Below are 13,604 nucleotides of genomic sequence, written 5' to 3'. Positions count from 1 at the left end.
GATGTTAAGTTTAAACTCCGTCACAATGTCAATGAGTTACGAGAAGCGTCGGGCGCAGGGGAGGAGCTATCGACAAAACAGCTGTCCTTGCTGAAACTTATTGTGTGCCATGGCCTGTACCCGCAGCTGGCACTTCCCGACAACTTCAACAGCTGCCGCAAAGATTCTGATCAGGTCGGTTCTTTTAGAAGTGAAGGTAACCTTTGTGATACCGATGCCTCCTCTATGCATGCAGGCTTTCTCAGTGACCACATTCAGATATAACTGTGACCTATCCTTAGGATGGAGCATTAATGTTTCTGACCCCTGGTACCTCCACTGATCAGTGGAAACCATCTGACATAGTGATATCCCTTGCACTACAGTTCAGCCCTGGTTTACAGCAGTAAAGCCATACAGCTCAGTTTAATATAGTTAAAAAGCTGTGCCGCTCCACTAAGTGCTGCGGCCTCTTCCTTCAGATCCTAAGAATCCATAACACGTTAATGCTCTTTTCCATTCAGCTGTATCGATATCTAGAACTTGGCCATAATTGAGCACAATTCACATGAGTGGGGCTGAGCTGCAATACCACACACTGCCACATGACAGTGCTGTGTTGGGTACTAAAGCTAAAGGCAGTATGTTAGCAGTTTTCACAATGCAAAACTGCTGACAGCACCAGTTAGGGGGGTCTAGGAGGGCAGGAAAACATACCTATTGAGAGCTTTAATAAAAACTCTGCAAAAGATGTGTTTGTCCTGCTCTCTCCGGCCCTGCTTACCACTGTCAGCAGTTTTGCAAGGTGAAAACTGCAGACCAACTCCCTTTTAACACCACCAATGTCAGATAGGTGCGGGTCCCACCTCTGGAACCTGCATCTATCTCCAGAATGAGGCCCCAAAAGTGAACGAGAGCGCACACCACACATGCGCAGCGTGCTTACCATTGACTTCTGTGGGAGTTCTGAAAAATAGGCGAGCAAGCTCGGCTATTTTCGGAAGTCCCATAGGAATGAATGGAGAGCGCACTGCGCAATTGCGGCCGCCGCTCCATTCCCTTCTATAGGACTGCCGGAAATAGCCGAGCTCGGCGCTCCTGTAGAAATGAATGGAGGGCGGCCACGCATGTACAGTACGCCCTTGTTCACTTTGGGGCTCCGTTCTAGACATCGGTGCAGATCCTTGCGATATGCGAGGTGAAATTACCCCTTTAAGGTGCTCCTAGTCTTCAGGCAAAACTTTTTGTGCAGTTTAAGGGTCAGTAGGGGGCCTTGAAGAACATACAATCATTAAAAATACAGGTGTCATAGCTACGGTTTGTTCAGTTTAAAATCTAATGATAGCGATTGTCCCTTGAAGGTCATTTTGACATGTGCGTTCGGCTTATTATTACTATTCTTTTTACTTTTTGCAGGTTTTTCACACAAGGACTAAGCAGGGTATTGTCCTACACCCAACCTCCGTCTTCTCTAGTGCTCCTGAGCTGCTTCAAGTAGAGAGTGATAGAGAAGAGGCTGCTCCAAGTGGTAATTGTTCACTTTCTATACAATTTTATACATGTCCTACACCAAGTAACTGTGAGAGCCGAAGACTATTGTAGGTCACACTGACCGAAAGAGCAAAAGAGAAGATATGGAAGGAGGGACTGAAGAGGAAACATCTTGTGCGCAGAGATCGAGATAATTGGGATGTAGGAAAGAGAGACAGAGGAGCTAATGATCAGGGTAGGGCTGTGCTGTGATTATGTCCCCAACTCAAATATTTCTCTATAGGTGAAACGTTGTGTGACTGTCTCATGAGTCCTAACGTGGAGGGAAGACAGAGGAATTTATTATTGCCATTTTGTAAAAAATCTGGCAGAAAAAAGGCGCAAATGTTAACACAAAATTTGGGACTTTACACCGTTCTCAGCACTTTTGAAAAGTGGGTGGGAAAATGAGTGTGGCTAGCTATGTTATTTAGGCGTACTCCAGATTAATCAGCTCAGATTTTTTAAAAATTGTTTAAAAAAATAAAAATAAAAAAAAGCCGCAATCTTACTCCAGTAGGTGGTTGGCATAAAAGAATGGAGTAACATCTCTAGACAAAAGTATGAGGTTTAAAGATGCGCCAAATTTATCAAACAACGTGCAATGTTTGATAAATTCGGCGCAAATTACAGCAACTCCAACTCAAGAAAAACTGAGTTAAAAAATTCTCCTCATGATAAATTTCTCCCATTGGTATTGACTGTAACCCCAAAAAATTGTGTGACAATAACAATGCTATTGATGATGTCAAAATTGGGGCATAAAGAGGTTTGTTCATTTATCTGAAGGAGTGGAAATTATTCTTGAGGCCTGGTCCAGCACTGTAGATCAAGAAACTTCATGCATTTAGGATGCCGATGTAGGCAATTGGGGGGGGGGGGGGGTAATGTGTATCCTTTATAAGGACAGGGGTAGACGTTTTATCGTGTTCTAAGATGCATGCGCTTCTCCATCTTGACATCTAGGTGCAAAGAAACGTTATAACGTATGAATTGTTAAAGAGGACCTTTCACCTATTCGGACATTACAATATTAATACCTCGCACTGTAGGGCATGTTTACTAGATGTGGTATTTCTTATTTGTTTCTGATCCTCTGCTTCATTGTGCTGCTGTGCCCCCAGTTCTGTTTTGGCGCCCTGTATGCTACTCAGTCCTACTAAGCCCTCATACAGCTATGTGAACGCAAATATAGGAAGATAGGGAAGAAAAATGAAAACGCAAAAATATGAAAAAACCTAAGGGGTATCATAAGGGTTAAGTATTTGTTTTCTTCCTGTAGAGCCCAGGAAGAAGGGACGCAGCAGAAAGCACCAAATAGTGGGTTTTGTCTCACTTCTAGAGACAAACAAACCCTATCTACTGAACTGTGTGAGATTGCCAGCGCTGCAGGTGAGTCCTACTGATTACAGATGCTCTTACCTTGTGTTTCCATGGTAACAGACTACAAACAAGCACTATGCAGTCTGGTCCTGTTGTCGAACTCCCTTCTATCTGTCCCTTATTTGTTACTAACCTTACAAATGTATGTCAGCAAGAGGTAGAGGACGGACGGAAGAGAGCATGACTACAATATCACTCTACAAAGGTGCTGTTTGTTACCGTGGAGGTGAATGCATAGCTCTAGAATGCAAAAAAAACAATATTGGGGTGCATTCACGCGACTGTATCCATTTTGTGGTCCTTAAATTGCGGATCTGCAAAGTACGGATGCCGTCCGTGTGAATCCCTCACCTTTCGCAGGCCCCTTTGAAAAAAATGCCTATTCTGCAAAAGAGACAAAAATAAGACATGTCCTGTAAATTTGTGGAGCAGCTGCACGGATGTGGACATCACATGGATGATATCTGTCTGCTGTACACATTTTTTGCAGCCACCTAGAAATGACTCGGTCCGCTTGCCATCCACCAAAAATGTGGATCGGATGGTCATGGTCATGTGAATGCACCTTTAGTCAGCACTTCCTACTAAATTAAATACATGAGCAGGGGTATTTTATGCTGTGCCTGCAATATAAAAGCAAACACAAGATGCAACGGCACTCTGCAAACATTAAAGGGGTTGTCTCACTTCAGCAAATGGCATTTATAATTGAGACGTTTCAGCACATGGACACACCCCCACCCTATCAAAGAACCCGATCTGGCAGCCTTTTAAGGACTGGTATAGGTGTGCTATCGATAGGTGTGATATACTGAGGGGTGTGATATAATATACTTTCTAACATAGAAAGTATATAGTGCATTTGTATGGTGCAGCAGTTGTGTGCGGTTCTGCTGCGATACCGCAGGTATATAGAGGGACAAGCGCTATTATAACAACTATTTGCAAAGGGTGTGATATACCTGTTGCCCCCCAAAAAACTGATTGAGGGATGTGATATACCTTCTTCCACAAAATACTGATTGAGGGCTGCGATATACCTGTTGCCCCAAATAAACAGGGTGGTGTGATATAACTGTTGTGACAAAAAAAATAATTGATGGGTGTGATATACCTGCTTCCACAATATACTGATTGAGGGCTGCGAGATACCTGCTTCCACAAAGTACTGATTGAGGGGTTTGATATACCTGCTTCCACAAAATATTGATTGAGGGTTGCGATATACCTGCTTCCACAAAATACTGATTAAGGGGTTTGATATACCTGCTTCCACAAAATATTGATTGAGGGTTGTGATTTACCTGTTTCCACCAAATATTGATTGAGGTCTGCGAAATACCTGCTTCCACAAATACTGCTCTTCTCTAGGGACTTAGGCACAGGGTCATTATGAAAATGACAGGCAAAGTAAGAGGCAGGCCGTTCCGCAGGGGTGGTAGGGGTCGGGCAGGTGCACCAGGCGGGAGCCTAAGTGGGAAGTTGGAGAAGGCGCGTGCGATTACTTCAAAGGGCGCACCACAGTTGGTTGAGTGGCTCACTGACCCTTCCGCTTCTGCACCCGCTTCATCCTCTGTATCTGCACCCTCCTCACTCTCTGCTGTGTGCACCCCCAAATACACCACCACCACCACCATAGCCCTTCTACTCTAGTCAGAGGAATTATTTTCCCATCCATTCCCAGACCTTACCTATGCGCAGCCATTCTTGACATCGGATGAGGAAGAGGAGGTAGCAACGGCCGTCACCTAACGGTCTGACTACAGTACCCAGATCAGCCCAAGGAGTAAGGTCCCTGCTGTTCCTGCCTAGTACGAGATCTCAAATGTCAGTGGTGGTGAAGGTGACGATGATGACGTGTCGATGGACGTCACGTGGGTGCCTACAAGAGAGGAAGAGGAGGGGAGTTTAGAGGCAGAGACGGAGCAGCAGAGAGGGAGGAGAAGCAGGCAGAGCTCGCACGGCACAGGAGGCAAAAAGCAGACTGCAAATGTATCTGGAGCGAGCCATCCACCATGCACTGTCACTTCTGGCGCTCCCAGGACGCCGGCACATGGCTCCGCAGTGTGGGCTTTTTTTAATGTGTAAGCTGCTGACAATAGTGTTGCCATCTGCAGCCTGTGCTGTCAACGCATAAGTCGCGGTAAGCCCAACCTAGCGACGACCGCCTTAACCACCTCAGCCCCCAGTGCTTAAACACCCTGAAAGACCAGGCCACTTTTTACACTTCTGACCTATACTACTTTCACCGTTTATTGCTCGGTCATGCAACTTACCACCCAAATGAATTTTACCTCCTTTTCTTCTCACTAATAGAGCTTTCATTTGGTGGTATTTCATTGCTGCTGACATTTTTACTTTTTTTGTTATTAATCGAAATTTAACGATTTTTTTGCAAAAAAATGACATTTTTCACTTTCAGTTGTAAAATTTTGCAAAAAAAACGACATCCATATAGAAATTTTGCTCTAAATTTATAGTTCTACATGTCTTTGATAAAAAAAAAATGTTTGGGTAAAAAAAAAATGGTTTGGGTAAAAGTTATAGCGTTTACAAACTATGGTACAAAAATGTGAATTTCCGCTTTTTGAAGCAGCTCTGACTTTCTGAGCACCTGTCATGTTTCCTGAGGTTCTACAATGCCCAGACAGTACAAACACCCCACAAATGACCCCATTTCTGAAAGTACACACCCTAAGGTATTCGCTGATGGGCATAGTGAGTTCATAGAACTTTTTATTTTTTGTCACAAGTTAGCGGAAAATGATGATTTTTTTTTTTTTTTTTTTTTTCTTACAAAGTCTCATATTCCACTAACTTGTGACAAAAAATAAAAAGTTCTATGAACTCACTATGCCCATCAGCGAATACCTTGGGGTCTCTTCTTTCCAAAATGGGGTCACTTGTGGGGTAGTTATACTGCCCTGGCATTCTAGGGGCCCAAATGTGTGGTAAGGAGTTTGAAATCAAATTCAGTGAAAAATGACCTGTGAAATCCGAAAGGTGCTCTTTGGAATATGGGCCCCTTTGCCCACCTAGGTTGCAAAAAAGTGTCACACATCTGGTATCCCCGTACTCAGGAGAAGTTGAGGAATGTGTTTTGGGGCGTCTTTTTACATATACCCATGCTGGGTGAGATAAATATCTTGGTCAAATGACAACTTTGTATAAAAAAATGGGAAAAGTTGTCTTTTGCCAAGATATTTCTCTCACCCAGCATGGGTATATATAAAATGACACCCCAAAACACATTCCCCACCTTCTCCTGAGTACGGAGATACCAGATGTGTGACACTTTTTTGCAGCCTAGGTGGGCAAAGGGGCCCATATTCCAAAGAGCACCTTTCGGATTTCACTCGTCATTTTTTACTGAATTTGATTTCAAACTCCTTACCACACATTTTGGCCCCTAGAATGCCAGGGCAGTATAACTACCCCACAAGTGACCCCATTTTGGAAAGAAGACACCCCAAGGTATTCCGTGAGGGGCATGGCGAGTTCCTAGAATTTTTTATTTTTTGTCACAAGTTAGCGGAAAATGATGATTTTTTTTTTTTTTTTTTTTTTCATACAAAGTCTCATATTCCACTAACTTGTGACAAAAAATAAAAACTTCCATGAACTCACTATGCCCATCAGCGAATACCTTGGGGTCTCTTCTTTCCAAAATGGGGTCACTTGTGGGGTAGTTATACTGCCCTGGCATTCTAGGGGCCCAAATGTGTGGTAAGGAGTTTGAAATCAAATTCAGTGAAAAATGACCTGTGAAATCCGAAAGGTGCTCTTTGGAATATGGGCCCCTTTGCCCACCTAGGCTGCAAAAAAGTGTCACACATCTGGTATCCCCGTACTCAGGAGAAGTTGAGGAATGTGTTTTGGGGTGTCTTTTTACATATACCCATGCTGGGTGAGATAAATATCTTGGTCAAATGACAACTTTGTATAAAAAAATGGGAAAAGTTGTCTTTTGCCAAGATATTTCTCTCACCCAGCATGGGTATATATAAAATGACACCCCAAAACACATTCCCCACCTTCTCCTGAGTACGGAGATACCAGATGTGTGACACTTTTTTGCAGCCTAGGTGGGCAAAGGGGCCCATATTCCAAAGAGCACCTTTCGGATTTCACTCGTCATTTTTTACTGAATTTGATTTCAAACTCCTTACCACACATTTGGGCCCCTAGAATGCCAGGGCAGTATAACTACCCCACAAGTGACCCCATTTTGGAAAGAAGAGACCCCAAGGTATTCGCTGATGGGCATAGTGAGTTCATGGAAATTTTTTTTTTTTGTCACAAGTTAGTGGAATAGGAGACTTTGTATGAAAAAAAAATAAAAAAAAAAAAATCATCATTTTCCACTAACTTGTGACAAAAAATAAAAAATTCTAGGAACTTGCCATGCCCCTCACGGAATACCTTGGGGTGTCTTCTTTCCAAAATGGGGTCACTTGTGGGGTAGTTATACTGCCCTGGCATTTTCCAGGGGCCCTAATGTCTGGTAAGTAGGTAAATGACCTGTGAAATCTGAAAGGTGCTCTTTGGAATGTGGGCCCCTTTGCCCACCTAGGCTGCAAAAAAGTGTCACACATCTGGTATCTCCGTACTCAGGAGAAGGTGGGGAATGTGTTTTGGGGTGTCATTTTACATATACCCATGCTGGGTGAGAGAAATATCTTGGCAAAAGACAACTTTTCCCATTTTTTTTATACAAAGTTGGCATTTGACCAAGATATTTATCTCACCCAGCATGTGTATATGTAAAATGACACCCCAAAACATATTCCCCAACTTCTGCTGAATACGGAGATACCACATGTGTGACACTTTTTTGCAGCCTAGGTGGGCAAAGGGGCCCAAATTCCTTTTAGGAGGGCATTTTTAGACATTTGGATACCAGACTTCTTCTCACGCTTTGGGGCCCCTAAAATGCCAGGGCAGTATAAATACCCCACATGTGACCCCATTTTGGAAAGAAGACACCCCAAGGTATTCAATGAGGGGCATGGCGAGTTCATTGAAAAAAAAAAATTTTGGCACAAGTTAGCGGAAATTGATTTTTTGGATTTTGTTCTCACAAAGTCTCCCTTTCCGCTAACTTGGGACAAAAATTTCAATCTTTCATGGACTCAATATGCCCCTCAGCGAATACCTTGGGGTGTCTTCTTTCCAAAATGGTGTTATTTGTGGGGTGTTTGTACTGCCCTGGCATTTGAGGGTCTCCGCAATCATTACATGTATGCCCAGCATTAGGAGTTTCTGCTATTCTCCTTATATTGAGCATACGGGTAATGAGATTTTTTTTTTCCGTTCAGCCTCTGGGCTGAAAGAAAAAAATGAACGGCACAGATTTCTTCATTCGCATCGATCAATGTGGATGAAAAAATCTCTGCCAAAAAAAGAAAAAGGAGGGGAAAGGCGTCTGCCAGGACATAGGAGCTCCGCCCAACATCCATACCCACTTCAGCTCGTATGCCCTGGCAAACCAGATTTCTCCATTCACATCAATCGATGTGGATGAATAAATCATTGCCGGGATTTTTTTTTTTTATATATACAAAGTGTTTGCCAAAGTATATGAACACCGCCACCTCCTCAGCTCATATGCCTCGGCAAACATATCTTTTACTGCAGAGGAGAAATCTCGTCTTGCAGCGCCGCATACACCGACTTGCGTGTAATCTGACAGCAGCGCAATGCTTCTGTCCGAATGCACATCAGTGCTGCAGCTAGTCGATCGGTTGGTCCACCTGGAAGGTAAAAAAAACAAAACAAAAAAGAAAAAACCAGGCCGCAAAGCAATAACTTTATTAACTTTAGAACAGAACATATTAACTTTTTTAAACTTTTTTAACTTTTTTACTTACCGGTAATTTTTTTTTTGTTTAGTTTTTTTTACCTTTATAGAACAAACCTCTCCTTCCCCATGGGACAATGTGCAAAGCGCAAATCGCCCAAAGATGTGGCGAAGTACGTTATGCACTTTATCCCAGGTGAAAGGAGAGGTTTGCAGCAGCTGTGAGTGAATGGGCCCTAATAGCCCTGTGTGCCTGTCCTGTGAGATGCAATCCCTATGCTAGGTGTACCTGTGTGTGGTACTTCCGGAAACACTCTCCATAGCATAGGGCAGGGTGGTCAGCACAGTCAGGACAGAAATAGCGGGTGTCACGCCTTATTCCACTCCTGCTACAGACACGACATCTTTTTCGGGGTGACGGTTGGGTTGAGGTACCAGGAACGACACTGGGGAAATGTCGCTCGTGTAGACGGCTAACTACACTGGGGGATGGGGCCACGGAACCTCCTGGGTAAAGGAGGTTCTCGATGATCTCTTCCTGGAATTTGAGGAAAGATCGTGTTCTCCCAGCCTTACTGTAGAGAACAAAACTATTGTACAGCGCCAATTGAATTAAATATACAGACACCTTCTTATACCAGCGTCTGGTTCTGCGGGAAACTAAATACGGAGACAACATCTGGTCATTGAAGTCCACCCCTCCCATGAGCGCATTATAGTCGTGGACACAGAGGGGCTTTTCAATGACACGGGTTGCTCGCTCAATTTGGATTGTCGTGTCTGCGTGAATGGAGGAGAGCATGTAAACGTCACGCTTGTCTCTCCATTTCACCGCGAGCAGTTCTTCGTTACACAAGGCAGCCCTCTCCCCCCTTGCAAGACGGGTGGTTACAAGCCGTTGGGGGAAGCCCACGCGACTAGTTCGCGCGGTGCCACAGGCGCAAATCCGTTCTAGAAACAAATGCCTAAAGAGGGCCACACTTGTGTAAAAATTGTCCACATAAAGATGGTACCCCTTGCCGAATAAGGGTGACACCAAGTCCCAGACTGTCTTCCCACTGCTCCCCAGGTAGTCAGGGCAACCGACCGGCTCCAGGGTCTGATCTTTTCCCTCATAGACACGAAATTTGTGGGTATAGCCTGTGGCCCTTTCACAGAGCTTATACAATTTGACCCCATACCGGGCACGCTTGCTTGGGATGTACTGTTTGAAGCCAAGGCGCCCGGTAAAATGTATTAGGGACTCGTCTACGCAGATGTTTTGCTCGGGGGTATACAAATCTGCAAATTTCTGGTTGAAATGGTCTATGAGGGGCCGAATTTTGTGGAGCCGGTCAAAAGCTGGGTGGCCTCTGGGACGGGAGGTGGTGTTGTCGCTCAAATGCAGGAAACGGAGGATGGCCTCAAATCGTGCCCTGGACATAGCAGCAGAGAACATGGGCATGTGATGAATTGGGTGCGTTGACCAATATGACCGCAATTCATGCTTTTTTGTCAGGCCCATGTTGAGGAGAAGGCCCAAAAAAATTTTAATTTCGGAAACTTGGACTGGTTTCCACCGGAAAGGCTGGGCATAAAAGCTTCCCGGGTTGGCGGATATAAATTGTGTGGCATACTGGTTGGTCTCTGCCACGACTAAGTCCAAGAGCTCCGCAGTCAAGAACAGCTCAAAAAATCCCAGGGCCGAACCGATTTGAGCCGTCTCAACCCGAACTCCAGACTGGGCGGTGAAAGGGGGAACTACAGGTGCGGCTGAAGTTGGTGACTGCCAATCAGGGTTTGCCAGCACCTCAGGGACTCTAGGGGCTCTACGGGCCTGTCTGTGCGGTGGCTGCGACGGGGTAACTAGTGCACGTGCCACCGTACCAGCTTCAACTGCCCTTCTGGTGCTCGCCACGTCACCATGTTGTACGGCAGTGCTGGTACTAGGTCCAGGGAGGGCTGCGCTGCTGGTGTATGCCTCACCACGTGATCCGGCAGCGACAGCCCCACTCTGCTGCTCTTGAAGCGGATCCTGCGTAACCTGTGGTCTAGCGACACGGGGCCTGGTACGCCTGGTGCTATCAGGGACCTCCACCTCCTCGTCCGAACTTTGGGTCAGAGAGCCACTGCTTTCCACAGGTTCATATTCTGACCCGCTAGATTCGTCAGATGAGGGTTCCCACTCCTCATCCGACTGGGTCAGAATCCTGTAGGCCTCTTCAGAAGAATACCCCCTGTTTGACATTTTGGACTACTAAATTTAGGGGTATTCCCTGAGACTACCCAAGAAAAAAAGCAAGCCTGTCTTACAAAGGGGAGGCTAGCGAAGTACCGGAGGCCGCTGCGGTTGATAAAAAATATCAAAACTGATTTTTTTATCGCCGCAGTGCGTGTAAAATGAATGTGCAGTGATCAAAAAAATATATATTTTTTGTCACTGCGGTGGGGCGGGCGTGGGTGAACGCACGTGTGGGCGACCGATCAGGCCTGATCGGGCAAACACTGCGTTTTGGGTGGAGGGCGAGCTAAGGTGACACTAATACTATTATAGATCTGACCGTGATCAGTTTTGATCACTTACAGATACTATAAAAGTACAAATGCTGATTAGCGATACGCTAAACAGCGAATAAAAGTGACTGCGGTGCGGTGGGGTGGGCGCTAACTGACGCTAACTACCTAACCAAGGGGCCTAAACTATCCCTAAAACCTAACAGCCAATACTAGTGAAAAAAAAAAAGTGACAGTTTACACTGATCACTTTTTTTCCTTTCACTGGTGATTGACAGGGGCGATCAAAGGGGTGATCAAAGGGTTAATTGGGGTGCAGGGGGGTGATCAGGGGCTACAGTGTAGTGTTGGTGCTACTCACAGTGATGTCTGCTTCTCTGCTGGATCCAACCGACGAAAAGGACCAGCAGAGGAGCAGAGAAGCCATATAACAGATCATATTTACTAATATGATCTGTTATATGGCTTGTGATTGGATTTTTTAAAAATCGCCAGCCTGCCAGCCAATGATCGTTGCTGGCAGGCTGGTGACGAACTTGTTCTTTAACTTTTGCCGGCTCGCGATGCGCATGCGCGGGCCGGCTTGGAGCGAAATCTCGCGTCTCGCGAGATGACGCGTATATGCGTGACTGTGCGCAGCGCTGCCACCTCCGGAACGCGAATCTGCGTTAGGCGGTCCGGAGGTGGTTAAGAAGGCATCTGGCCTCCGGCCTCCCATCACCGAGCCCAGTGGGAGCAACACCGTCAGAACCCACAAAGCCGCACTCCACGTCCTGCCTCTTCTCCTTCTCCTCCCATTTGTCCTCCACCTTCCACCATGCCGTCGCGTTCATCTGGCAGAAGGCAGGCTTCCGTGGCCCAAATGTTCGAGCATAAAAAGTTGATGACGCCGGATAACCCTCTTGCCCAATGGCTGACCGCTGGCTTGTCGGAATTGCTAGCCTGCCAACTACTGCCATATAAACTGGTGGACTCGGAGGCCTTTAGAAGGGCATCCCAGAGCTATATGGCCACGTTCAGCGGCAAGTGAATATATCTTTGGCACACAGTGTTGGTGCCAAGATACATCTGACCACAGACACGTGGTATAGCAAACACGGGCAGGGAAGGTACATAACTTTTACTGCCCACTGGGTGAACCTTCTGACGGCCGTCAAGCATGTACCCCGTGGCTCCTGTGTGGATTTGCTGTTACTGCCAAGGATTGCATGCAGGCCTGCCTCTTCTTCTCCTCCTCCTACTCCATCCTCCGTCTCCTCCTCGGCTGACTCCTCCTTTTCCACTGCTACCGCCTCTTTCGCTGTGCCCCCCCCCCCAGCTCCCCAGAACCTATTCGACGTCCAGGGTGCGACGTTGCCATGCTGTGCTGTGGCTGTTGTGCCTGGAAACCAAAAGCCACACCAGTCCTGAACTGCTTTCAGCTCTGCGGTCACAGGCCGATCAGTGGCTAACCCCTCTCAATTTGACAGTTGGTAAAGTGGTGTGCGACAACGGTGCCAATCTGCTGAGCGCGCTGAAACAGGGCAAAATAACACACACATGCCGTGCATAGCACACATCATGAACTTAGTTGTGCAGCGATTCATTGCCAAATACCCCGGGTCCAGGACGTCTTGCGGCAGGCCAGGAAAATCTCTGGCCATTTTAGAAGATCTTACACGGCCATGGCTCGCCTTGCTGACGTTCAGCCGCAACACCACTTGCCCGTCAGACGTCTGATTTGTGACAGCCCGACGCACTGGAACTCCACCTTGTATATGTTTGATAGGCTGCTCCAGCAGCAACGTGCCGTTAACGACTACCTGTACGAACTCTGCGGCAGGACAGGTTCTGGGGAGCTCGATTTCTTTTCACCGTGCCAGTGGCTGCTCATGTGCGATGCATGCAGACTTCTGCGGCCATTTGATGAGATCACCAAACTGGTCAGTGACATCGTACCTTACGCCTTCTTTCTGGACCGTGCATTGCGTCGTGTCATTGATCAAGCCGTCGAGAAGCAGGAAGATAAGGAAGTCGCAATGCTGACTGAATTCCAGGGGGGGTACTCCATCTGAGACAAGTCAGCAGGAGCCTGAAGAGGAGTCCGAGGAGGATAGTGGCTGGGGGGAGGAGGAGGAGGAGCAAGAAGAGCAGGCTTTGAGGGGGACTTTAAACTTTTCTGGGATCCCTGGTGTTGTCCGTGGCTGGGGGGAGGAGACTGATGTCGACATTCTCCTGGGCGATGAGCAGGAGCCAGGGCGCTCCACCGCTTCCAATTTTGTGCAAATGGGGGCCTTCATGCTCCAGTGTTTGAAGAGGGACCCCCGTATAAAAAGCATAAAATGGTGGACATTTTACCAACATCACAGAGGGCTGAAAGAATGCAGCATTTCCAGGCCTTGCTGCGAGAGATGCTGCATTCTGCTGTTGCGGGCGCTGG

General features: G+C 46.5%; 1 protein-coding gene across 2 annotated transcripts in view; it reads left to right on the top strand.

Annotated features, from left to right (window-relative positions):
* The window catches only part of DHX34 (DExH-box helicase 34), a 52,293-nt gene that overhangs the window by 24,864 nt on the left and 13,825 nt on the right, over positions 1-13,604 (top strand). For both annotated transcript variants that reach the window (XM_040405601.1, XM_040405602.1), the window contains exons 11-13: positions 1-174; positions 1,396-1,507; positions 2,792-2,901. In XM_040405601.1, coding sequence (XP_040261535.1) covers positions 1-174; positions 1,396-1,507; positions 2,792-2,901 — 396 coding nt within the window. The remainder of the gene's footprint in view (positions 175-1,395; positions 1,508-2,791; positions 2,902-13,604) is intronic.

The sequence above is a fragment of the Bufo bufo genome, chromosome 8 (assembly GCF_905171765.1).
Source record: "Bufo bufo chromosome 8, aBufBuf1.1, whole genome shotgun sequence".
Lineage (NCBI taxonomy): Eukaryota > Metazoa > Chordata > Amphibia > Anura > Bufonidae > Bufo > Bufo bufo.
The sequence above is the reverse complement of the archived record's forward strand: the minus strand, read 5'-3'. Positions and strand labels throughout refer to the sequence as shown.